This window comes from Halichoerus grypus, chromosome 6, assembly GCF_964656455.1.
Source record: "Halichoerus grypus chromosome 6, mHalGry1.hap1.1, whole genome shotgun sequence".
In the NCBI taxonomy this organism is placed as follows: domain Eukaryota; kingdom Metazoa; phylum Chordata; class Mammalia; order Carnivora; family Phocidae; genus Halichoerus; species Halichoerus grypus.
The window spans coordinates 21036220-21060806 of record NC_135717.1 but is presented as its reverse complement, the minus strand read 5'-3'; the positions used below and the strand labels follow the sequence as shown (position 1 = coordinate 21060806).

At 45.5% G+C, this 24587-nt stretch overlaps 1 protein-coding gene across 2 annotated transcripts in view; it reads left to right on the top strand.

The window, feature by feature from the left end:
- Positions 1–24587, top strand: part of PRKCB (protein kinase C beta) — a 316758-nt gene that overhangs the window by 277838 nt on the left and 14333 nt on the right. For both annotated transcript variants that reach the window (XM_078074685.1, XM_036111159.2), the window contains exons 14-16: positions 7836–7916; positions 8206–8313; positions 12761–12901. In XM_078074685.1, coding sequence (XP_077930811.1) covers positions 7836–7916; positions 8206–8313; positions 12761–12901 — 330 coding nt within the window. The remainder of the gene's footprint in view (positions 1–7835; positions 7917–8205; positions 8314–12760; positions 12902–24587) is intronic.

Here is a 24587-nt window from a genome sequence, read left to right as displayed (position 1 = left end):
CGTTCCTTGGAGATCACACATGCAAATTAACTTTGCACACATCCAGAAGCTCAGGCCCAAAATACATCAAGGTTTGGGGGAAAATTTAAATAAAACTCAAAAAGAACCATCCACACATCAGGAGGGTTCTTCAAGCTGCTATGGCTCATGGCCATATGATACTGCCTCATTATGACATTGAAATGTTTGTTAGGAGGAGGGAAAGAGAGACAGAGAGGGCTTCCCTAAGCTGACATATGACATAGGATCTATGTGCTGATACTAAATCCTGAAAGACTTAGAATTTTTCTTTTTGTGAGTAAGATATAAATGAAAGGGAAAAGATTTAAATCTAGTGCCTCCGCCTCCCTTCCCAAAGGAAACGGTCAGTTGCAGAATGGATTTCCCCAACATGTCATGGTACAGAATTTGTGCCAGATGATAGCCTTCCTTTTTCTCTGAATTGGTGCTTAGAGAAGTGGCATTTTGCAATCTGCTACTAGATTTTTAGGAAAGGAACTGAGGATGTGGCACAGAGTCTTGGAAATGGGTATTCTGGAATTCTTTTCTTTTCTTTTCTTTTTTTTTTTTTTAAGATTTTATTTATTTATTTGACAGAGAGAGAATGAGAGAGAAAGCACATGAGAGGGGGGAGGGTCAGAGGGAGAAGCAGACTCCTGCTGAGCAGGGAGCCTGATGTGGGACTCGATCCATGGACTCCAGGATCATGACCTGAGCCGAAGGCAGTCGCTTAACCAACTGAGCCACCCAGGCGCCCTAGAATTCTTTTCTTGACTGTCAGTCACTTATTTGGGACAATGGTGATGAGAGGCCCCCATGTAACTAAATAATTTGCCACAAAATTTAAAACCTGCATACTCTTTTACCAAAACAGTTCTTCTAGGAACTTAGTTTGCAACACACATACACATAGCTGAAATAATATGTGTTTGAAGTCCTTTCTTCGTTACAGTGCTATTTTTAAATAATGAAAAATAGGAAGCAACCTCAATGACTATCAGTAAAAGAATGGTTAGCTAAAATATGCTACATTCACATTAAGAAGTACCATGCAGCTCTTATAAAGATCAGAGTACATCCGTATGTACTAACTTGAACAATGTCTGTCAATCAAGGAATGGACAATAGACTGAATTATTTATAGTATGAAATACCACATCAATTCAATTCAAAAGAGTGAGTTATATATATAGATATGGAAAGATCTTTGAAACATATTAAGAGAAAAAAATCAAGGTACAGTGAACAGCTATATGCCAACAAGCTGGACAACCTAGAAGAAATGGAAAATTTTTTAGAAACATGCAACTTAGTAAGACTGAATCAGGAAGAAATAGAAAATCTGACCAATTCCTAGTAAGGAAATTGAATAAGTAATCAAAAATCTCCCAATGCAGAAAAGCCCAGGACTAGATGGCTTCACTGGAGAATTTTACCAAGCATTTAAAAAACAATTAATACCAATCTTTCTCAATTTTTTCTGAAAAATCAGAGGAGGGAAGACTCCCAAACTATTTTTACAAGGCCAGCATTATTCTAATACCAAAAACAGAAAAAGACACTACTAGAAAAGAAAACCACAGACCAATATCCCTGATGGATGTAGATACAACAATTCTCAATAAAATACTAGTAGACTGAATTCAGGAGCACATTAAAAGGATCATTCACCATGATCAAGTGGGATTTATTCCTGGGGTGCAAGGATGACTCAACATATGCAAATCAATCATTGTAATACATCACTAATAGAATAAAAGAAAAGAATCACATCATTTCAGTAGATACAGAAAAAGCAGGGATAAGACAAAGGTGTCCATTCTCATGATGCCTATGCAACATAGTACTAGAAGTCCTAGCTAGAGCAATCAGGCAAGAAAACAAAAGTATCATAATTGGAAAGGAAGAAGTAAAAATGGTCTCTGTTTGCATATGACATGATTTTATATGTAGAAGATCCTAAAGACTCAACCAAAACTGTTAGATCTAATCAATGAATTCAGTAAAGTTACAAGGTACGATATTAGTATATAATTATCAATTAATAATTAGTATATAATTAGTATATAAATATCAGTATCATTTCTATATACTAACAACAAATTTTCTGAAAATGAAATAAAGAAATGGATCCCATTTACGATAGCATCGAAAACAATAAAATACTTAGGAATAAATTTAACTAAGGAGGTGAAATATTTCTACTCTGAAAACTACGAGATATTGCTGAAAGAAATTGAAGAAGACACCAATAAATGGAAAGACACCCCATGTTCATGAATTAGAAGAATTAATATTGTCAAATGTTGATACTACCAAAAGCCATCAATAGATTCAAGATTTCAACTGCATTTTTGACAGAAGTACAAGAAACACTGCCCAAGTTTATGTTGAACTGCAGAAGACCCTGAATAGCCAAAGATTTGAGAAAGAATGGGGTGCCTGGGTGGCTCAGTCAGTTAAATGTCAGACTCTTGATTTTGGCTCAGGTCATGATCTCAGGGTCATGAGATCGTACCCCGTGTCAGGCTCCACACTGGGTGCAGAGCCTGCTTAAGATTCTCTCTCTCCCTCTCCCGCTACCCCTCCTTCCTCCTCTCTATCTCTATCTTGCTCTCTAAAAAAGAAAAGAAAGAAATGATAAAAAAGAACAAAGCAGGAGGCATTATACTATTGATCTGAAGCTATACTATAAAGCTATAGTCATCAAAACAATATGGTACTGGCCTAAAAACAGATGATAAGTAGGCGAACGGAACAGAATCGAGAGCCCAGAACAAAACCTAAGCATATGTGGTCAACTAATGTTTGACAAGGAAGCCAAGAATACTCAATGGAGAAGACAGTCTCTTTAATAAATGGTGCTGAGATAATTGGGTATTCATATGTAAAAGAATGAGACCGGACTGAACCGTATCTTACACCACTCACAATTAACTCAAGGATTAATGACTTAAATGTAAGACCTGAAACCATGAAACTCCTAGAAGAAAACATAGAGCAAAGCTCCTCAATATGGGTCTTGGCCATGATTTTTAGGATATGACACCTAAAGCACAAGCAAAAATATCAAAACAAGTGTGACCACATCAAACTAAAAACCTTCTGCACAGCAAAAGAAATCACCAACAAAGTAAGAAGAGAACCTATGGGATGGGAAAAGTATTTGCAAACCATATATCTGATGAGGGGTTAATATCCAAAATATATAAAGAACTCATACAACTCAACAGCAAACAAAACAAAATAAATAAGTCAATTAAAAAATGGACAAAGGACCCAAATAGACATTTCTCCAAAAAAAAACCAACAACCCCAAAGCCGTACAAAAGCCCAACAGGTACATGAAAAAAAATGCTCAGCATCACTCATCATTAGGGAAATGCAAATTAAAACCACAATGGGATTATCCCCTCACACCTGTTAGGATGGCCATTATCAAAAAGACAAGAGACAACAAGTGTTGGCGAGGATATGGAGAAAAGGGAACCCTTGTAACTGTTGATGGGATTGTAAATTGGTGCAGCCACTCTCGAAAACAGTGTGGAGGATCTTCAAAAAATTTCAAAATAGAGCTACCATATGACCCAGCAATTCCACTTCTGGGAATATATCCAAAGGGGGGAAACACACACACACACACACACTAATTCAAAAAGATATCAGCACTCCCATGTTTATTGCAGCATTATTTACAAAACATGGAAACAACCTAAGTGTCCATCGGTGGATGAATGGATAAAGAAGTTGTGGTTTATATACACAATGAACTATTATCCAGCCATAGAAAATATAGATGGACCTTGAAGGCATTATGCTAAGTGAAATAAGTCAGACAGAGAAAGGCAAATACTGTATGACTCACTTATACGTGGGATCTTGAAAAAAGAAAGAAGAAAACCAAACTCACAGAAAAAGAGATCAGACTTGTGGTTCCCAGAGGTGGAAGATGGGGAGGGGGATTGTGAGAGGGTGGTCAAGAGGTACAAACTTCTAGTTATAAGATAAGTAAGTATTAAGGATGTAATGTACAACATAATACCTATAGCAAACACTGCTGTATGATATATAAGAAAGAGAATAAATACTAAGAGTTCTCATCACAAGGGAGAAAACTTTTTTCCTTTTTTTTCTTTCTTTTCTTTTTATTGTATCTATATGAGAAAGTGGATGTTAGTTGAACTTATTTTAATCATTTTCACAATATATGTAAATCATACCATCATGCTATGTGCCTTAAACTTGCACAGTGAGGTATGTCAATTATTTCTCAATAAAATGGGGGGGAATCAAGGTACAGAATGTTAAATACAGTATGATACCATATACGGAAAACAACAACAATACACAGAACACTGCTCTAAGTTTCCTATGAGTATGTAGAAATACCTGTAAAAGCATAGAAAATCTGGAAGGTTCCAGACTGATTTTATAACATTGGTTACCTCTGAGGATAAGAGTATGGTAAAAAGAAATTTAGCTCAATGTGTATACTGTGTACATTTTTCACAAGGTAAATATATTTGTGTAAAACTCGAATAATTAAAAGTGATCTTTTTAAAAAATCCTTTCTAGATTTCCCCTACTATTGACAGTAGAGCATTCCTGTGAAACCTTTCGTAAGCCAAAATGGTGTGAAGTGAAGAAGCAGTTTTACATGGGAAAAAAATTTTTAGCGTTCTCAGACCCAAAAAATGACCTCTCCGCTTTTCTGATACCTCAGGACACATCTGGCTAGCAGATGCATAAAATAAATCGAAATCAAGCACAGGTGCTCACACCATTCAAAGCTATGGCTGCCTGAACTTTATTTTTGCTCTTTGCCTTTACCATAAAAGCAAAAGTCCTCTCCGGATTTCCTTCGGTTAATGAAAACAGGTCCTAATGTAGGTCTTTCGTAAAAGTGAAGTGGCGAAATGCGAACTTTCGAAAAGCAGGGGACACCTGTATTAGAATGCAGTCGTGTTTTCCCTACGTGTCCTATCTCAGTTTATTATCATTTTGTTAAGTAGTTAGGGCATCAGACAATTCCTTGATCTGCCAGTAATCTGTTCAGTAATCTCTGGTTCCAAACTCGCTGCACTTCACTGTCACCCGGGGTGCTTTTAAAATGTAGACTGCCCAGGCATTAGCCTGAATCAACTGAATCCGAATCTCTGCAGGGAGGACTGCATATCTGTGATTTTCCAGAATTCCCGGTGGTTGCGATGCATCAGACACCTGGAGTCGTGTTCCTGGGGAAGTCGCTCCCTCCTCCAACCCCCTTGATGGAAGGAATAAGCCGGGGGTCCAGTGTTAGCCCTGGCTTTGCCATTAACTAACCACCTCACCTTCTGGCAATTTCTTTTGCCTCCCACACTCTATTTTCCTTTGCAAAAGGATTAACTTGTTAGGTTGTCACGAGGATCAAATAAGACATGAAGTACTTTAAAAGTGTGAAAACACTTTCAATAAGCGTTCTCACAGGAAGCGTGCCTTCAGTCTCTTAGAGTTTAATTCTCCTCAGAGGGTGTTTCCAAGGTTAGGATGGAAGCAGGGGTGGCAGATGAAGTTCAACAAAAGGACATTCCTTTTATAGCCAAGTTTGCTCGGCCACATTCATTGAGTAAAACAACCACTGAATGAGAAAACCTTCTAGTTACAGCTAACATTTGGAGGCCATAATGTGTGAGAAGCACACATTTCTCTTCCATCCTCGCAAAACCCTATGACATGGATATTATAAAATTCCTTTTGTAGGGGAAGAAACCAAGACATCAAGAAGTTAAGTAACCTCCCCCAGGGTCACACAGCTCAGAAATAGCAGTCAGGATTCAAAGTCTGGACAGTCTGACCATCTCGCCTCTGCCCTAAAGCTTTGCTATAAATCACCTTTTAAACCCTTTGATACAGTTAGTTTTACACGCCTTCAGTTTGAAAGAAGGATGGTCACATGGCTATTGTAGACTCTGCCATGCTCTGGCAATTTGGTAATAAGTATCAAAAACCTTATAACTATATATACTATTGCAGAAGACATGAACAGACATTTTTCCAAAGAAGACATCCAGATGGCCAACAGACACATGAAAAGGTGCTCAACAGCACTCAACATCAGGGAAATGCAAATCAAAACCACGATGAGATATCACCTCACACCTGTTAGAATGGCCAAAATCAATGGCACAAGAAGCAACAGGTGTTGGCGAGGATGTGGAGAAGGGGAACACTCTTCCCCTGTTGGTGGGAATGCGAGCTGGTACAGCCACTGTGGAAAACGGTATGGAGGTTCACCAAAAAATTAAAAATAGAACTACTCTATGATGCAGTAATTGCACTAATGGATATTTACCCCCAAAATACAAAAATACTAATTCAAAGGGATGCATGCACTTTTATGTTTATTGCAACATTATTTAAAATAGCAGACTAAGGAAGTAGCCCAAGTGTCCATCAATAGACGAATGGATAAACAAGATGTGCACTCTCGCATTCTCTCTCTCTGGAATATTATTCAGCCATTAAAAAGAATGAAAGCTTGCCCTTTGCAACGACGTGGAGGAAGCTAGCGAGTATAATGCTAAGCGAAGCAAGTCAGAGGAAGACAAATAGCATATGATCTCACTCGTATGTGGAATTTAAGAAACAAAACAAAGGAGCAAAGGGAAAAAAGAGCAACAAACCAAGAAACAGACTCCTAATTATAGAGAACAAACAGATGGGGGAGGTTGGTGGGGGGGATGGGTGAAACAGGTGATGGAGCTCAAAGAGAAGAACACCTCTCATGATGAGAAATAAATAAAATAATTTTTAAAAACTACATATACCATTTGATCCACCAATGCTATTTCTAAGAATTTATCTGAAGGAAATAATTGGACAAATGTCCAGATAGCCAGTTGCAAGAATCTGTATTGTAGCATCAGAAGAAACCTGATCAGTTGGGAATTGACAAAGTAGATTTCAGTATATCCATCCAATGGAATGCCGGACAGAAGTCAAAATGGATTACGTCGATGCGCAACTATCACATGGAAATGTTAGGTGAATAAAATACTTCACTAAAATTCCACATATTAACATGTTTGTGTTCATGTAAAACGTGTGCAGATGCACACTTTACTAGATGTCAATAAAAAAGACTCTAAGAGGAAATAGACCAAAGCACTATCATAATTTTTCTCTTAATGAATAATTATGGGTGACTTTAGTTGTATTCTCTTAGCTTGTTTATTTATTTATTTATTTATTTATTTATTTATTTATTGCTTACTGATATTTTTAAATACATAGGAAAATAGTAAGAGTGGTATTACAACTTTTTAACGTAAAATTTTTTAATTGTGGTAAAAAGAATAAAAATGAGATTTACCATCATAACCATCTCTAAGTGTACAGTTCTAGTGTGAAGTGCATTCCCATTGTTGTGTAAATGTTATTACTTTCATCATGAGAAACAAAGATGGTTTTTCCTTCTTAAAGATGCCACCACACTCACTGTATTAAAATTAACAAGAACACACTGTGCTAAGTGCTTCGGAAAAGGCAGTGCGGCACCCACAGATGGCTTCCCCCCACCCCCCGCCTGCGCCCCCCCACCCCCTGGTAAAAGATACCCATCTTCCTAAGGTTGGATAAGTGGGCACTAGGCCCCTTCGTCACTCTTTTTGACAGTGGCCCACATCTGGGACTATAACAGCTGATTTAATTGGGCAGGCAGATGACAGGCAAAGGAAGAACTCTTCGTCCTCCCAGCCCCAGGATGCTCTGCTCTCACCTGAAAGGAGTGAGTATTCAGTTTCCAGCCATGGCAAGAACCTACCTGCCTCCCTGATGGAATGCCTTCTGTTTTCCAGATCATTGCTTATCAGCCCTATGGGAAGTCTGTGGATTGGTGGGCCTTTGGCGTCCTGCTGTATGAAATGTTGGCTGGGCAGGTAATTGGATTTTAAGTGATCTTTAAGCAAAGTCCTCCCCTACCCCCATCTGCATGGTTTCTCTAGAAGAAGGGTGTCAGCTGGATACCAGCTCCTAGATCGGAACCCCTGTGACTTCCATGGCCTTTGGGTTACCCAAGTCCTTTTGAATGTTTTTTCTCGTCTTCTTCCTGGAAGCTCCTGAGTGTGGCCTCACTGTGGACCCCAGGGAAAAGGGCCCGGTGGTTTGGGGCAGCTGGGGAGGGTCAGGCGGTGCCCCTGTCTTCCCACACTCTCCTCTGTCCCACAGGCACCCTTTGAAGGGGAGGATGAGGATGAGCTCTTCCAGTCCATCATGGAACACAATGTGGCTTACCCCAAGTCCATGTCCAAGGAAGCCGTGGCCATCTGCAAAGGGGTGAGTGAAAGCTTGCGGCCTGGACCACCACATGCAGAGAATGCACAGTGTGCCCTGCACAAGGACGCCTCACACGGGGCGGGGCGGAGGGAGGGCAGGGGATGGAGACTGAACTCTACCCGTCTCCCCACTTGCCGGCCTGTGAGCCTGGCGTGGACCTGCTACCTCCCGGAGCAAAGGGAGCTTTTTTCCCATCTGCACAGAAGTACCGGAGAGGTCTGCCAGCAGCCGTATCTTGCTGCTAGCTGGGCTCCAGGAGCTAGCCCACACAGGGGAATGCAGATTGGATGAATGAGATAGGAGACGCGGAGACCTTGCCAAAGAGCTGGAACCCATGGGAAGGGGTGCAAGGGGCCTGCAGCACCATTCCTACAGCCTTCGCCTGCTCCGCTGCTTGTGTGTGTGGCTCATACGAACAGCGTGTAACTTCTGTCCTAAGAAAATATCACGGAAGACTGAGTCTAACGGATTCTCTGGATAAGCTGACCCAAATGTAGTGTCTTCAGAACCCCTAGTTTCCCCCCACACACCCCCAACTGGCTGAAAAGCATGCACATTTTGTACCTGGTGGTGGATGAAGAGAAGGCAGGGCCCATGTTTGCTGGTGAGGATTGCTTTGTTGTTATGCATCTAGCATTAGGACAGAATGGGCTCACAGTGACCTGGGTGAGTCCCTGGAGATCAGCTGTCTTCACCTTTGGTGCTATCATGATGACCTGAAGTACTTCTTCAGATTGCACAGAACCTCAGGCTTACCCTAAAGATGGTTTGGACATCGGTATTTTGCAAAAGTCCCCATGTGGCTTGAAAACCACTGCCTTCAAGCCTATTATCTAAATGTGGTAGCATTTCAACTCTGATGGAGGTGTGCAAGAAATTCTAGGAGAGCCCTGGAGAATATGGCCCACGGAGGCTGCCTTTATAAAGTATTCACTCTCCCACCAATCTGGGGGGACAGTGCATTTTCAAGGTTAGGGCATGGACATGCCTTCCCAGTGGTTTCCCCTACCTGTGTGTGTGAAGAAACCAGGGCTGCTGGTCCTAGATCCTCGGGGTGTTTGCAGGTTTCCCACTGCCCGATCCAGCCCTATTCTTCCTAGCCCCAGTCAGATGCCCCATGAGCTGGCCTGCGTGCAGAAATGCTGGAAAACTCCAGCAGTTTGAAATAGCTGGGCCAACCTCTCCGTCTAGAGCACCTTGACAACACCACCTAGATCCTCACTCGTGGTGAATCACCTAGCACAGTGTAAGGCCAGTGCAGACCCCCGTAGACATAGTCTCATGGGGGAGGAAGAGTCATATACAGAGCGTTTAGTTTGTTTAATAATTGCCATCATTTCAAGAGCAGGGCATTTCCCATAAACATTAACTGTCCAGTTTCTCTTAAAAAATCTGATCTCACCATACTGGTCTGTCATTCCTATAAAGAAAGCATCAGCCAGCTGGGTGGAAAGCCCATGTCCCCTTTAGATAGGGTGTGCCCTTTCAATATGCAGAAATCTCCATTGGACCCAGTTCCATGTGGGTTCAAATCCTGGTCCCGGCATTATTAGCCCTATGACTGTGGGTAAGTCCCTCAACCTTGTCTGTGGATTGAGGCTAATGATGGTACTCCATACAGGATTTTTTTGATGATTGAATGAGTCAGTACAAGTGAATCCCTTACAACAGAGCCTGGTGTTCTGATCCAAAACCCATGGACCATTATTATGATTATTATTACTAATGCTATGAACCACTGTTACCTGCCAGGCCTTTCTTGGCATTGAAGTATGTATACACTGTGATAGGAATTTTTTAAAGTGGAGGATTTGGGAGATTGAAACCCTTTGCACATCTCAACACTTCCACTTCCTTGGTGTGTGGTCCTCCTTTGCACCTCTGGGCTTCTGTCTCTTTATCTCTAAAAATGGAATAATAATACTCATTGAACAGATGTTTTTGAGAGCATTCAATCAGGTAACAGAAAGCTCCTTGTGTGGTATAGGCGCATAGTAGGTGCTTAATTAATACATGCTCAAGACCTTCCCCTTCACCACTCTGCCCTGCCTGGACAGCTGGGGGTTCTAAGTGGGTCATGGAGGAGAGAGGATTTTCCAGGTCAGTTGCATTCAGCTTCAGCTCCAATTAGCGGTTTCCCTGGTAGAGCAGATTTCTATTAATTTAAGACCCATAACCTTCAGGATTAACTGGGGTGACTTTCTTACCACTGGGTTCGAGGACCTTTCCGAGTTGAGTGGGCTGAGTCCAGTGTGGGCTCTTTCTTCAAGGTTGAGACTCCAAAGAATAGAGGATGCTCCAGCCAACAGCAAATGCTTCCTCCCGAACAGCGGGCCCCAGGGGATGCGCCTGGGAGGTGATCAGAGATCAGAACAGTGATTAAATCCAGCTGTCTGCATGGCTTCAGGCACATCAGCTCAGAGTGCAGTGACTGGGCAGAGACTTGCATTAGTAGCGCGGGATGATTCTGCAGTGGCTTTTCTTCACTTGGCATCCTCGTCCTTACACGGAAATTGAGCTAGGCTTTTGAAACCCATTCCATTCCAGCTGAGAAGTCCTTTATATATCCATCCCATTAAAGAAGTATTTTCTACCAGAAAAAAAAAATGAGTATAAGTTTGCTCAGATTGCCACTCCCACTTTGAACAAACTTTAAGCAGACAGAGGCCCCAGTTGGCCACACGTCAGCATGAAAACAAGCAGACTGCATAGCACAGAGGAGCAAGAGCTCTGGGTCGGGCAGATTGGTTCAAAGCATAGCTCTGCTACTTGGCTGTGTGCCTCTGGGCAAATGACTCCTTCTCTGGACCCAGTTTCTTATCTGGAAAATGAGGATAATAGTTGTAAAATGAAAATAAAGATAAAAGAGTAATGCCAGGGAAGCCTTGAGCACAGAGCGCAGGTGCATAGGAAGTACTCCATACACAGAAGGCGTCATTGATAACATTAGTGGTAGTGCTAACCAAAACCTCGTAGCCCTTTTTTGCTCCTATCCTAATCCTATACAAATGTCAGGGCTTGACCCAATGTGCTTGCCCTCCATAAACCCTTCCTGACCGAGCCAAGCCACAAATGTCCCTGGGGAGCCCACCTACAAAGAGCTCTCTCATTAAAAGCCCAAGTTCGGGAGTAGGTAGAGGTGAGATCGAGCCCCAGCCGTGCCATTCCTTATCTCTGCATCCTTGCTAGTTGCTTCACCTCTCTAAATGTCAATTGCCTTGTCACTGGAATGGGAAAAATAATATACCCACCTCATCGGGTTATTGTGAGAATTGGGTAAGATCCTGTGTGCAGATCAAGTAGCAGCTCAGAATAGAAGTGCCCCATGATTTTCCCCCTGGCAGGTAAAGCATATATGGAGAATGTGTGTGTGTGTGTGTGCGTGTGTGTGTGTGTGTGTGTGTGTGTGTGTGTGTAGGGGGATAGTTTCTGATGACAAGTTATCTGGAAGCAGGAATCAGGCTAAGCTGAATGTCCAACAGGGTAGGTGTACATTGATGGGTTCATCTCCTTGCCATGATCTTCAGATCCTGAGCACGATCTAAGGACTCTGGCATCATGATGTCTGGTCAACTCTGAGAAGCTTCTTGGTCTCGTATGTTCCAACTGCTTGTTCTTCCTCTTTGAGGCCTTCTTGTTGGTTTTGGGTTTTGGTTTTTCATTTTTATAATCACCAACCCCTCCGTCTTTGCTCTCGGTGCATTTGCTCAAGTCTTGAGATCAGAGAGATTTTCCTGCTGCTTTGGATTCATTTACAAGAGGAAGCCTGTCTGGTTTCATCTTGGAGCATCTATTCATCTTGTTATTTAGCACTGGCTCAGAGACCCAAAGATGGAGGGTTTTGATAATTAAGTAATTTAAATGGAACACCAAAGAAACCTCAGCGGAGTTTAGTGTAATGTGTGATACAAGCAAAATGAGCTGGGCTAGGTTTTGACTATTTAATGAGCTTTCAGAAAGTAATTACTTGAAACTTGGGTCCATTCGACTAATATTTTTTCTTCTGTTTTGTCATTTTCACAAGTGCTTTACTGAGAAATGCAAATATTATCAGAATGAATGTGGCCTTTGCCTTGGTCACACTCCAGCTTTCTTGGGGTGGGAGGTGGGGAATTTGAAGATACTGAAACTGTTCTCATTAAATGCACCAGTAATTGCATAAAACTCATTCTTAAATCAGAATGCATCAGGTGACATTTCTCACTTGAAGTTCAGGTCCACATTGAGGCTCAGGTTCGATTAACCATAAGCGATCTTGGGCACTGTTGTTGGGTCCTCCAATCATAAAGACCTCACTGGGAAATTATTGTCTGGGATGGAAAGCAAGAAATAAAAATGGAGACCCTCATTGCGCTTTCTTCCCTAATTCACAGGAGTCATTATTTCTGCGCGGTTCATGTGTCCTCCCCCGAAGTTCATTAAATTCAGCCTTTCTCTTCTCCTGAAGCTGATGACCAAACACCCGGGCAAACGTCTGGGTTGCGGACCCGAAGGTGAACGCGACATCAAGGAGCATGCGTTTTTCCGGTATATTGATTGGGAGAAACTTGAACGCAAAGAGATTCAGCCCCCGTATAAGCCAAAAGCCGTAAGTAAACTGTCCTGACTCTTGGATTCACACGCGTAACATCCTCTTTCCTCTCCCGTCGTGTGCGCCCACGGTGTTCTGAGGGAGAGACCTCGATGCCTCTACTCGAATATGTCTGTAAGTTGAGGCACCCAGTCACTGGGTACAAAAATGGAGATCTCCATTCACATACTCCGGCCTCTACGAAGGCGGGCAAGACCCTAGCTACCGAGATCCTGTGTTACCGATTCAATTACAGTTAACTGTCTTCGCTGGTAACTTTTTTGGAGATGGTTCTTTGGTGAGCAGAGTTCAGATCCAGGTTTGGACAGGGATGCGGAGTCTGATTTTGCCCTTGTTCTTTCCTTGGTTCGACCGTGTCACTTTCTCTTCATACTGACATTGAAAAGGTCATGTTGTTTACCTCCGCGGGATTTAAATGTAATCCTGAAACTTACAGTACGTCTCGGTCAGTAAATCAGACAGCACCACCAGCCAGCTTCCACCCACGGCGAAACAGAATGAAGCAAAAGCTGACATGCTCCTAGACCTCTTGGAGGCTCTGAATGCTAACACGGCTTTGAGGTAACGTCTCTAGGACAAGAATAAAAGCCTCCCGTTTCCCACAGTCATGCACCCACGGGAGGGTTCTCCTTCCCCAAAGTCTTGGCTGGGAGTCCTTGTCAGCACCGGGGCGGGGGGGGCGAGTTTGCGCTATATTAATCTGAACTTCAATTCCCCAGACAGGCTATTTCTTGGTTAGATTAAGAAAAAGGGAGACCCCATTACTTTATGATGAGCTGTGAAGCTGGCTACCAAGGCTGAAATGTGCGCATAAACCTTGTCATCAAAACCCGACATTGTGAGCTCCATGATGATAATGGTAGTTATTTTAATATTAGGAATTTCTTGGCCCCTTATTATGTGCCAGGCACCACATAAAGCACGCTGCCTGTGACATCTGATGAGATCCTCACAATGAGCTATTGCGGAGGTGCTGTTCTTCCATGTACTGCAATAGGGTGGGGAGGCTCAGAGAGGGTAAGTGCTCTGTCCAGGGTCACTCAGCCAGGGTGTGATGAAGCAGGGATTCAGACCTCACACAGTCTGACTCCATTCAAGGCGGATCAGAATGCCCAGGGGGCAAAGGGTGCATAGGCTGAAGAAAGTCCCCCAGGTGATTCTTACATCTCCCTGGTGCTGCACCTTCCCCGCCATCCCACACCGTTAGCATCCCGCCTTCACAGCATCCCCGATGCGTCCTGCGTCTCTCTGGACGCTCCCTGGGGTTAGGAAGCCAGGTTATTTAGAGGCAGGCAGTTGCAGCCCTTCTAGTTCTTGCAAATGTACACATTGGTGTCTAATTAGCTTCCCCAGAACTGCCATCCCTCTGGCCCATCTTGTCATTCAGAGCCTCTTTCTCTACAGTGCATCCTGTGGACATTTGCCGATTACACTCTGAATCCCGTGATTTCCAGGCCAAACACCCCCCCCACACACACACACCCACACACACCTTCCACCTGCAAGCACGTCCCAAATGACATCACCTCCAAATGCCTAGTGTCTTCCAGGCCATCAGCTTCCATCTTAAAATACAGACACAGAATTGAGCACGATATTTCTAATAGTGTCTGACCCTCAAGTGAATACAGTGGGTCCCACCAACAATCTCTTGATCATTCTAGAGCTGGTGAACTTGGACGAGTCTGTTCGCCTCTTTGCTCCTCTGTTTCATCCTCTGTGCTATAGCAACATTAATTGTTCCTGCGTCAGAGGATCGTCATGATGCATGAAGCGTTCAGTGCAGGCCCAGCACGTAGTTGGCGCTCTAGGAGAGTTGATCATTATTTTTGTTAGCCATGTCACATGTTGATCAATGTCTTGGGTGCGGGGTCTTTGAGGGGTTGAACAGTGTGTTGAGTCCTGATGCTGTTCCTTAAGATGATGTCCATGTGTGCACTTGGGGTCAGAGAGGGACACTGCATGTGCTAAGCTGTATCATCACTTTTAATGAACTATTTTGGAAAAAGATCAAAATGGTAGCCTGGGAGACAAGAACGGGTTCTCTGTTCGGGAAACTGGGAACTCAGAGATGGGGCACAAAACTGACTTAGGTTTGTGGGGCAATTCATGAGGTCTCAAAATGTGTACCTCCCCCCTACTCCTTACTTGGCCGGAGGAGGGATGCAAATACCCCCCATCTCCAGCAGCATTGAACCCGGTGCCATTCTAGGGAGGGTTCATTCTTTAGTTGTAGACCAGTGGTTTTCAAAGTGTGGTCCCCAGACCGGCAGTATCCCCTGGGAATTTGAGGACCCAAATGCTCAGGCCCCTCCTCCGAAACCCTGACTCAGAAGCCCTGGGGGTGGGGCCCTCCAGGAAGACATTGGTTCTCACCTGGTCTGGGCAGTGGGTGGTGGCTTCTGGGAACAGGTCACAGGCTCAGGGGCCTTCGAAGCCAGGCAGGTAATGTAAATAGGAGAGGAGGTGGCTGGGGACAGAGGCAGACTGGGGACCTGGGTTCTTATCTCCACCTGCACAGCTGTAGGACCCTGTTGACCGTTACTAATTATTGTAATATTTTTTACATCATCCATAAGAACAGGTACCGTCCCTGAGCATCTTCTACAAGCCAAGCACCGGGCTGGCCAGGTTTGTCCTGTAGGGAGGCAGGCTCTTCATTCCCCCATCCTCATCAGGACTTTTGTATGAGATCTCACTGTCTTTTGATGTATCAGCAACAAATTTTTAAAAATTAAACACAATTCAGGCCAAATTAAACACATCCACAAGTCATATGTGGCCCATGGACTCAGTTTATAGTCTTTGGGGTAGTGATTACTCAAAGTCAGATTGACATTTAACCGGTTCCTGTTAGTACTGGTTATTTACCACTGAGTCCATTCCAACTGGGTAAATATTTTGGAACTTCTGGGCTAAGCGATAATGAATATAAAAGATCTAGCCAGTGCCTGGCTCCTAGAATATACTCAGGAAAAAGTAGCTATTCTTATCCTAGATAATATAAAAATATCACAGTAATTAGTAATGATCAAGAGGATCCTTCGACTGTTCTGCATTTGATAGGATTTCCAACCAGCCAACATCTTGAATTCCCTCTCCTGGGTTTAACCGTGACTTTCAAAGTACAGTGATTGGACTGGGCTATATTCTTCAAGATGTTCTGCCACCAGTAATGAGGGGAAGCAGGCAATGCCCTTGCTCCCTGAGACTGAATTAGAAATAATAATCATGGGGGCACCTGGGTGGCTCAGTCGGTTGAGTGTCTGCCTTCGGCTCAAGTCATGGTCCCAGGGTCCCAGGATCGAGTCCCACGTCGGGCTCCCTGCTCGGCGGGGAGTCTGCTTCTCCCTCTCCTCCCCCCTCATGCTCTCTCTCGCTGTCTCTGTTGCTATCTCTCTCTCTCTCTCTCAAATAAATAAATAAATTCTTTAAAAAAAAAAAGAAAGAATAATCATGGGTATACCACCCCCTCTTTTGATTCAACCTGCACGTATGCCTTTTTCATTGTGGACACCAGCCTTAGAGTCCTCACCCCCACTCAGTGATTCCACATTTCCCCTTCCGCACACCTCCATAAGGGCCCGTAGCAAGGGTGTGCAGAGTGCCGCGGGCCTGCGGGTTATTACAAGGCATGCGTGTATCTGTTGGCGTGCCTGATTCATGCGTGCTATTAAATAGAGTGCAGCGGGAGAAAAAACACAGGGCAGGAACAGAGGATTCGATTCACACACCAGTGAAGGGTGCAATTATTGGAGATTCATTAACATGAGCTCTTCAGTTGTTCGCAGTGCCGGCTTTTGTTATGGCAAGAGCTGCTTGCAGAGCATTTTTCCCAACGACAGAGATCCACGAGCTTTGGTGCATTGTAATGTACCTGAGTAATATCTTCTACCTGTGCATCTGATGGCGTCCCTCTTGCTTAAAGCTTCCCTGGTGGCTCTCTGCTACCCCCAGAATAATGCCTACTGTTCCTGAGCATGTATGGCTTTTGGGGTCTTCCAGGGTCCAGCGTCTGCCCCCTCCCCAGCTTCGGCTCCTGCCCTCCAAGAGAAAGCATTTCTGAGCTGCTTGCAGTTCCTCGAACACGCAGGGCGTCCTCGTCCCTTCCCGGCTCTGTCCGTGCACAGCCATCCACCTGCGATGTCCATACCGTTCCCCGTGCCACGCCCGCCTCCAGCCCCCATCCCTTGCGGTGCCTTGCTCCTTCCCGCTCACCCAGACTCTTCCTGATTCCTGGGGATGGATCATCCGCTAGTGTCCTATCAACAAACTCATCACACTTTATTGTAATTGCTTGTTTGGTGCAATGTCTGTCTTCCTGACTAGATTGAAAGGTTGTGACTATCTTTGTCAGTGTTGATCCCCAGTGCTTAGCAGAAGGCTTAGCACCTAGCAGGCACTTAATGATTTTTCCTGAATAAATGAATGAACCCATGAACGGCTATAAAATACGAGGCTGCGATGCTCTGTGCAGAGGAACGTATGGGATTCTTTAGGGATACGCACCAGAGCATGGGGTGTTTGTCTCCTGCATTAATTTTCATATGTGCCGGAATGCTGCTGGACCAGGGACGATGCTCGGCATGGCTGGGACTAGAACACGGTCCAGGGGGGTGCTGCCAGCCCATGGGCTGAATGGCAGATCCTGTTGTGGTTGCTGTGTGGGATGGTGAAGGCTGTACTGAAGGGGTGTGTGAGCTTCAGTACAGAGCATGCTGGTGGATGTGGTTCAGTCCACACGGCAGGCTGTTGTGGGTCAGTATGCGGTGCTAGTTGGCGTGCTGGAAGGCGGTGTCTGGGGCTGAGCGCGTGGTGGAGCAGTGGGTTGAGAGGCAGTGTGTTCTGGTTCTGTCCCCCCGGGGTGTTGCCAAGTGCTCCAGGTCATCTCAACAGCAAGTGCTTATTGAAGTTAGGGACCCTTCTAGGTGCTGGAGACACAGAAGTAAAAATAATATAATTTCCTGCTCTCTTGGAACTTATAGTTTAGAGGGAGTGGGCAAGTAATAAACATAGAAATCGGCAAACATGTTAAAAATAGACAAGCATTGTGGAGGAAACCAAAGCAGAGTTGGGGATGGGGAGAGCGGGGTTGGGGAGAGGTTGATTTTAAACAGGGTGGTTGGAAAGGCCTCGCTGACATTTCAGCAAAGATGGGAGGAAGGTGAGGGAGGGAGTGAGCTGTGTGTATATCTTGGGCGGGGGGAGGGAGAGTGGTTCGGGCGGTAGTAGCAGGTGCAAAGGCCCTGAGTCAGGAGCTTGCCTGGCATGGTCAAGGAAGAGCACAGAATCCAAGTGCTGAGCTGAGTGGGTGAGGGAAAGGGGAAGAGGAGATGATATCGGTTAGGCCACAGTAGGCTCTTTGGCTTTTACTCTGGCTGAACTGGGCAGGCTTTGGAGGGCCCTAAGCAGAGAAGTGGCATGATCCAACTTTGGGTTTTAAAAGCATCACTCTGACTGTTGTAGGTGCGAGGGTGAAACCAGGAGACTGGTTCGAGGCTCCTGCAGTAATCCAGGTGGGAGGCAGCGGGCACTTGGATGGGATGGAGCTGCTGAGGGCCTCCACCTTGTGTTCATCTTGGCCTACCTAGCCCTCCCCAGTTCCTGGCAGGATGCTCAGTAATTACCCCAGGGGGCGTGAAGGAATGGATGAAGGAGAATCCCTTCAGACTGCCTGCATAATTTCTCCTCGAGTATAATGTGGGAGCCAGTTGTTGGTCGTGGTGAAAAGCACGATGGATGAATGAAATAGGCTGTCCCGGAAGCTTCTAGAGTTCAGAGGGCTGGCTTACGGGGCACAGAGCAGGGTGTGGCTGTGCAGTTGTTCTTCCTCCTCTCAGTGTGAATTATAGGGCAGTGTGGGAGGTTCCTTGTGCTGAGGGTGATAGCCGGGACGTCCCCTTGGTCTGGGCGAGCAGCTCAGAATTTGGCTGTGCTCTAACAGGGGGCACGGAGGCCACAGCGTGGGTGAGTGTGTTTGCTTGCAGAATTTGTAGTATGTGGTGCACAGTAGAAGGTATGTGGGTATAGTATGTTTAAATCAAAATGTCTGATTGAGATTTGGGTGGCATTCCTATCCTATTAGGATTGCCTTAGTGAAACCTGGCAGTGTCCCTAATGCCAGTGCAAAGCTTGCCGTGAAAACTGGATAGGGCACAAGCCTGGGGCTCGAGGCTCTGGCTGCCCCAGGGTACAGTCCTTGGATCAGCTTCCCCAGCTGTCAGCAGAGAGGCAGCAAATCAAGGAGTGAGAGAAAAGTAACTAGGTCACAAGGATGGCCTGCTTCGTTACCATCCACAGAGTCTTAACTACTAAGGGTGTAGGTACAGCGACCTGCCTGCCAGGGAACGTGGCTCTCTTTCTGCTCTACAGTAGGAGCAATCTGATGGACCCTTTCCCTCTGGCCAGGGCTGGAGGAGTACAGCTCGTTGGGAAGGGGACCCTAAGAAGAGCCCCTTTCCCTACAGCCATTCATCCCAGGCAGCCATCCGGGACCATCCGGACGTGATCAACAAGGCTCACTCCCTCCTTCTGTTCCAGCCCGGGCACCGGGCCTCACGGACTCCAACCCCTCCCGTCCCGTACAATCTAGGCTGATGACCATAACGTTCTCTGGTTGCTTGTGCTCCCCGTCACTTGACATAAAGCCCCATCTGGTTTTGAGGCATCCGCACATCTGCCGAGCTTGGGAAACTTGCAGGCTGAGAAAAGCAGAGCCCCCAGTCCCCATCCTGCACCACGACAGTCTCTCGTGTAGTAGCATTTTCCAAAACACCGCATAGGTGATCTGGTCACACGTCATGGCCTGCATCCTCTGGGAGTCTAGATGCCGAACTGCTTCAGAAACTAAATCATGCTCACAGGACTGGGTTTCTTGGTAATTCTGTCATCTGAAAACCTTGTTTATGTAGCTGAGGTCAGAAGCTTCAAGTACTGCTTTAATGAGCTGCACTTCTGTTCATGTGACATTCTTCTCCAAACCTAATTGCCCTTTCCACCGTATGAGTAAGCGTCTCCGAGTATGTGTCTGAGTGTGTGTTTGATGTGCTGACATTTCTGAATCGAAGCCACAAAGTGTAACCTTTGTATGTTTGCGATTAAAACTCCAAATGCAAGGCTTAAGAAAGGGGGCGAACTTTTTACTTAATATGATTTATTTAAGAACAGAACTTGGCTCCCCTAGGAAGTACCAAGTGCTCAGGAGAACAATACCCTTTTTGAAAATTGGGATTTGACATCATTCTTCTGAAACCCGTACTCTTCAGATATATTAGACGCAATATTGAGTTCTTGTCTGTGCCAGGCAGTACCTCATTTAATTCTCAGAAACCACTGGATGAGGTAGCTGTCAGTGTCACCGTATGAGGAGCCTGGAAAGGTGGGGACATTGGCCCAAGGTCCGCAACTAGCAGATGGCAGAGCAGGGCCTGGAACCATGGACTCTGCACCTGCCTGAGATCCTCGGAAAGATTATTAGAGGCACTTGGGAGCCCCATTTCAGGTTTGAAATTGCACTCCTGGGCAAGAGCCGTTACACCACCATCTAACGGTGTCTCTTACGTAATAGAGACTCGAGATTCTTAACAATTCAAATGATTTAAAATTTATCTTAAAATATTGCAACAAACAAGTAGCATATTCACACCTTTTACACTTCACTGGCAAGATTTTAAAAGATGCAAATCTCAGCTTGTTCCTTAAGGCTTTGATTTCGAGGCTGACAAAGACAGCAGATATTGAATAACCTCTGGAAGCGGGCTATGGGGCAGCATCCAAACAGAGCCCCTCCAGGCGGGCTCATTAAAGAGTAGACATCTCCTACTGCCCACTCGGTTCTGTTTGTTCTTTCGATTATCGAGGGTGTGAAGTTTGCACAGATCCTCATCAAAATATTAGGCTACATTCAGACCCTAACAAATAGCCAAGAGCTGTTTAGGACACAGAGCCCGAAGTCTGTCTATCTCTCTTTCCATCCCTCCCCCCCCTCCCCCCCACAGAGAACCAGTTTAAACTGCGCATCAAACCAGGCCCCCTTCGGATGGTTGGAATTGGCAGACTCCTGAGCCAAGTGAAGTTCCTAGATCACTTGCCAAGTGCATGACTTTGAGCTGTCCCTCGGCACAGTCGCCAACAGTGTGAATTGAAAGGGTAGCTGAGAAGGTCACGTGCTAGGGGAGAGCACAAAACTATTAGGACATGTCTGGCAGTAACCACTGAAGAGAACAGAAGTCTAGAAGTGGGTATAGATACCATCATTCTGGAGAGGAGCAACCAGAGGCCCGAAGATTCACTTCAGTGACTTACACAGGGAATATAACAGAACCAGGACAAGAAGATGGGCCCTCCATTTAATGGATGCAGGACTTTATTAATACTATTTACAACAGGAGCAATAAAATGGGTCAGGCATGTTCTATAAAATTATTCGATTTTACTAGCGAGCAGAACCCTCTGTCTACTTTATATATCTCATTTCACCCTCACAACAACCCCGTGAAATAGATTCTACTATTACCTCCTGTATAGGTAAGGAAATAGGCTCAGAGAGGTTAAGTAACTTGCCCATGGTCACACAGCTAGTAAGTCTGAGTTCCAATTTAATTTAAAGTCCTGTTTCTTCACCTCCAGAGCCCATATCCTTGGGTTTTAGTGTTTCCTCTCTCACCTCCCAGACTCAGCTGCACAGATGTGGGATTTGAACTGTTTTTGGTCCAATCCTGAGTCTGAACACTTTCCTGGGGGATGGGCTCTGTTGGGTGAATGTAGATGAAGTCCAGCTTCTTGGATTCTGCTCAGATTGTAATTCTTATCACAATGCCCCAGAAAGCTACTGACCAAAGGGTTGAACTTGAGAAGATGAGCAAACGGATTCAGGGAGACTGGGTCAAGCAAGGAGAATGTGGGCTTAGAGTCAAACGCAGCCAAGATGCAAACACCAGGTTTGCTGTCCAGCAGCAAAGAACCTGACGCCTCTCAGCTTCCCCAAACACAGGCTCCAGTCTCAGCCGGGTCCCCTAAACAAGTCCCCAAACCTCTTCTCTGAAGGTCCCCCTACTAAAGTGCCCATCCCCTTGGTCTCAGCTGATAATCCTATCTGCTAAGTGATGGGAGAAACCGAGGACCATGGGTGCCCACGATGGATGGCCCTCAACTTCCTGCACCCTCCCCGCACCTGCATAGTCACCTTGACCTTGACCTCCTTCCCTCTGTGTGTCAGCAAACAGGTGTCCCCATCCATTGAGGACTTCCCCTCCCCTTCTGCCCTGAACCCCCTTTCCCCACCCCTTTGCACATCTCTGTCCACTCTGTGCCTACAGCTTCTCTCAATATTAATCAAAGCTGCTATGATTAGGGGCGCCTGGGTGGCTCCGTCGGTTAACGGTCTGCCTTTGGCTTAGGTCATGATCCCGGGGTCCTGGGATCGAGTCCCGCATCAGGCTCCCTGGTCAGCGGGGAGTCTGCTTCTCCCTTTCTGTCCACTGCCCCTGCTCTCGCTTTCTCTCTCTCTGTATCTCAAAAAAAAAAAAAAAAAAAAAGCTATGATTACAGATCAGACTCAAAGACCCAAACTGACTTTTAAAGAACAACAAAAAAACTTCTCAGGTAGTCAGTTGTGACTACATCCAGGGTGTCACACAACGTCAGAAGGAATCCATCTCCCCGTGTCCCCTGCAATAGCTTTCCTCTCTGTTGACTTCATTCTTCATTCTCAGAAAGCTTTCCTGGGTACATTGCTGCTCCAGAGTTCATCCCATAATCTTAGCAACTTCTGCCCCCTCCCCCCCCCAAAAAAGAGCTTCCTTTTCCTAAAATTCCCACCAGCCCGGAACTCTGGCTCATTGGAAGATATGGGGTCACATGCCCATCGCTAACGCAATTGCTGTGCCAGGGGGTGGGGGGGGATAGAACGTGCTGATTGGCCAGGCCCCATCCCCACCTGACATCCAGAGGAGAAGGGGTGGGTCCTCTAAAAAAAATCAAGCTGCTATGCCCAGAAAAAGAGGGAATGCTTGCTGAGAACACAAGAGCGGCAGATGTCCACCCCAATGCTTCTGGTTCATCCTCCTTGGCACATAAACGTGTGAAGTCTTTCTCCTCTTAAAAATCCCTTCCCTCAAACCTGTGTCCACTTTCCACAATCTGCTCTTTCTTCAGTTTGCCTCGCCCCCACCTGGCCTCTGTCAACTCTGTGTTGACATTTCTCTCATGGGGTCGTTGATAACCTCAGGGTGACCTCCTCCTGTGGATTTGTCTTCTCTTTTTTGACCTCATCATATTATTTGGTATTCTGATTGTCCTTCCTTTTATTTATTTTTATTTATTTTTTTAAAAGATTTTATTTATTTGACAGAGAGAGACACAGCGAGAGAGGGAACACAAGCAGGGGGAGAGGGAGTGGGAGAAGCAGGCTTCCCGCCGAGCAGGGAGCCCAATGCGGGGCTCGATCCCTGGACCCTGGGATCATGACCTGAGCCGAAGGCAGACACTTAATGACTGAGCCACCCAGGCGTCCCTTATCGTTCCTCCTTTAAAAAAAAAACAAAACACACAAAAAACCCCTGAAACAGTGAAATATGCAAGCAGTGTCAAAAACTACATAGTGAAACTAAGTCCCCTCTGCCCACCCTTGCCCCTCAGCTAGGCTCCTTGGTTCTCCTTCCCAGAGCCACTCAGGGCTGCCCGGTTCTGGCGTGACCGTCTAGACGGGCTGTGTGCAAGCACGGAAATACCCCACATCACACACAAGGATGCTGACCCGCTGCATTCGATTTCTGTGCCTTGCTTTACTCCCTTCCATCTGGAGGACTGTTTTCTATCAGTACCTCGAGATCTAGTTCATTCTTTAATAGCTTCCTGGTTTCCTAGGTATATATCCGTAGGATAAATTCATAGCCTCCCCTCCACTCTTTTTACACCCCTCTTCTTTCTCATTTATATGGCACTGAGCTCGCTGATTGCCCAGAAATGCTAACTCTGTGAAAACCCCAATACTATGATGTCGAGACATGTGCATGACCCAGAAAGGGAAAGAATAACGTTCGTTTCTTATTTATTTACAAGTGCAGTTTCTTAAAAACAACCACAAAAGTTCTCCCCCCGACCCCCCACCACTGTAGGGTATGAAGAACAACTCAGAGGTGGTTATGTGAATCTGAATTAAAATGTCTTTACAAGGGGCGACTGGGTGGCTCAGTGGGTTGAGCTTGGGACTCTTGATTTTGGCTGGGGTTGTGGGATCGAACCAGGCCCGGGGCTCCAGGCTCAGCAGGGAGTCTGCTGGAGATTCTCTCTCTCTCTCCCTCTGCCCCTCCCCTGCTCATTCTCTGTCTCCCTGTCTCTGTCTCTCTCTCTCCCCCCAAATAAATAATCTTTAAAACAAAAAAAAAAAATGTCTTTCTGAGGCAGTGAGGCTGGGGGGCGTGGGGGGTGGAAATGTATCCCTTTTGCCCCTAGGCGCACATCTGTCCCTCCCTTCTAACCGGTAACCCCAGGTAGGGCCTGGTGTCACCTTGAGGCTCCCTCCCATATCCCAGCAGCCTTGACGGGGAAGATTTCAGTTTGTGTTTTAAATGACTGTACCTGTCAGGGCAATATCCCAGGAGGGCTTAGGGTGTGGCAGGGCCCGCAGGACCGGTCTGTAGCCAGAGGCCACAGCCATCAGACTAGCTCACTGGCCAGACCT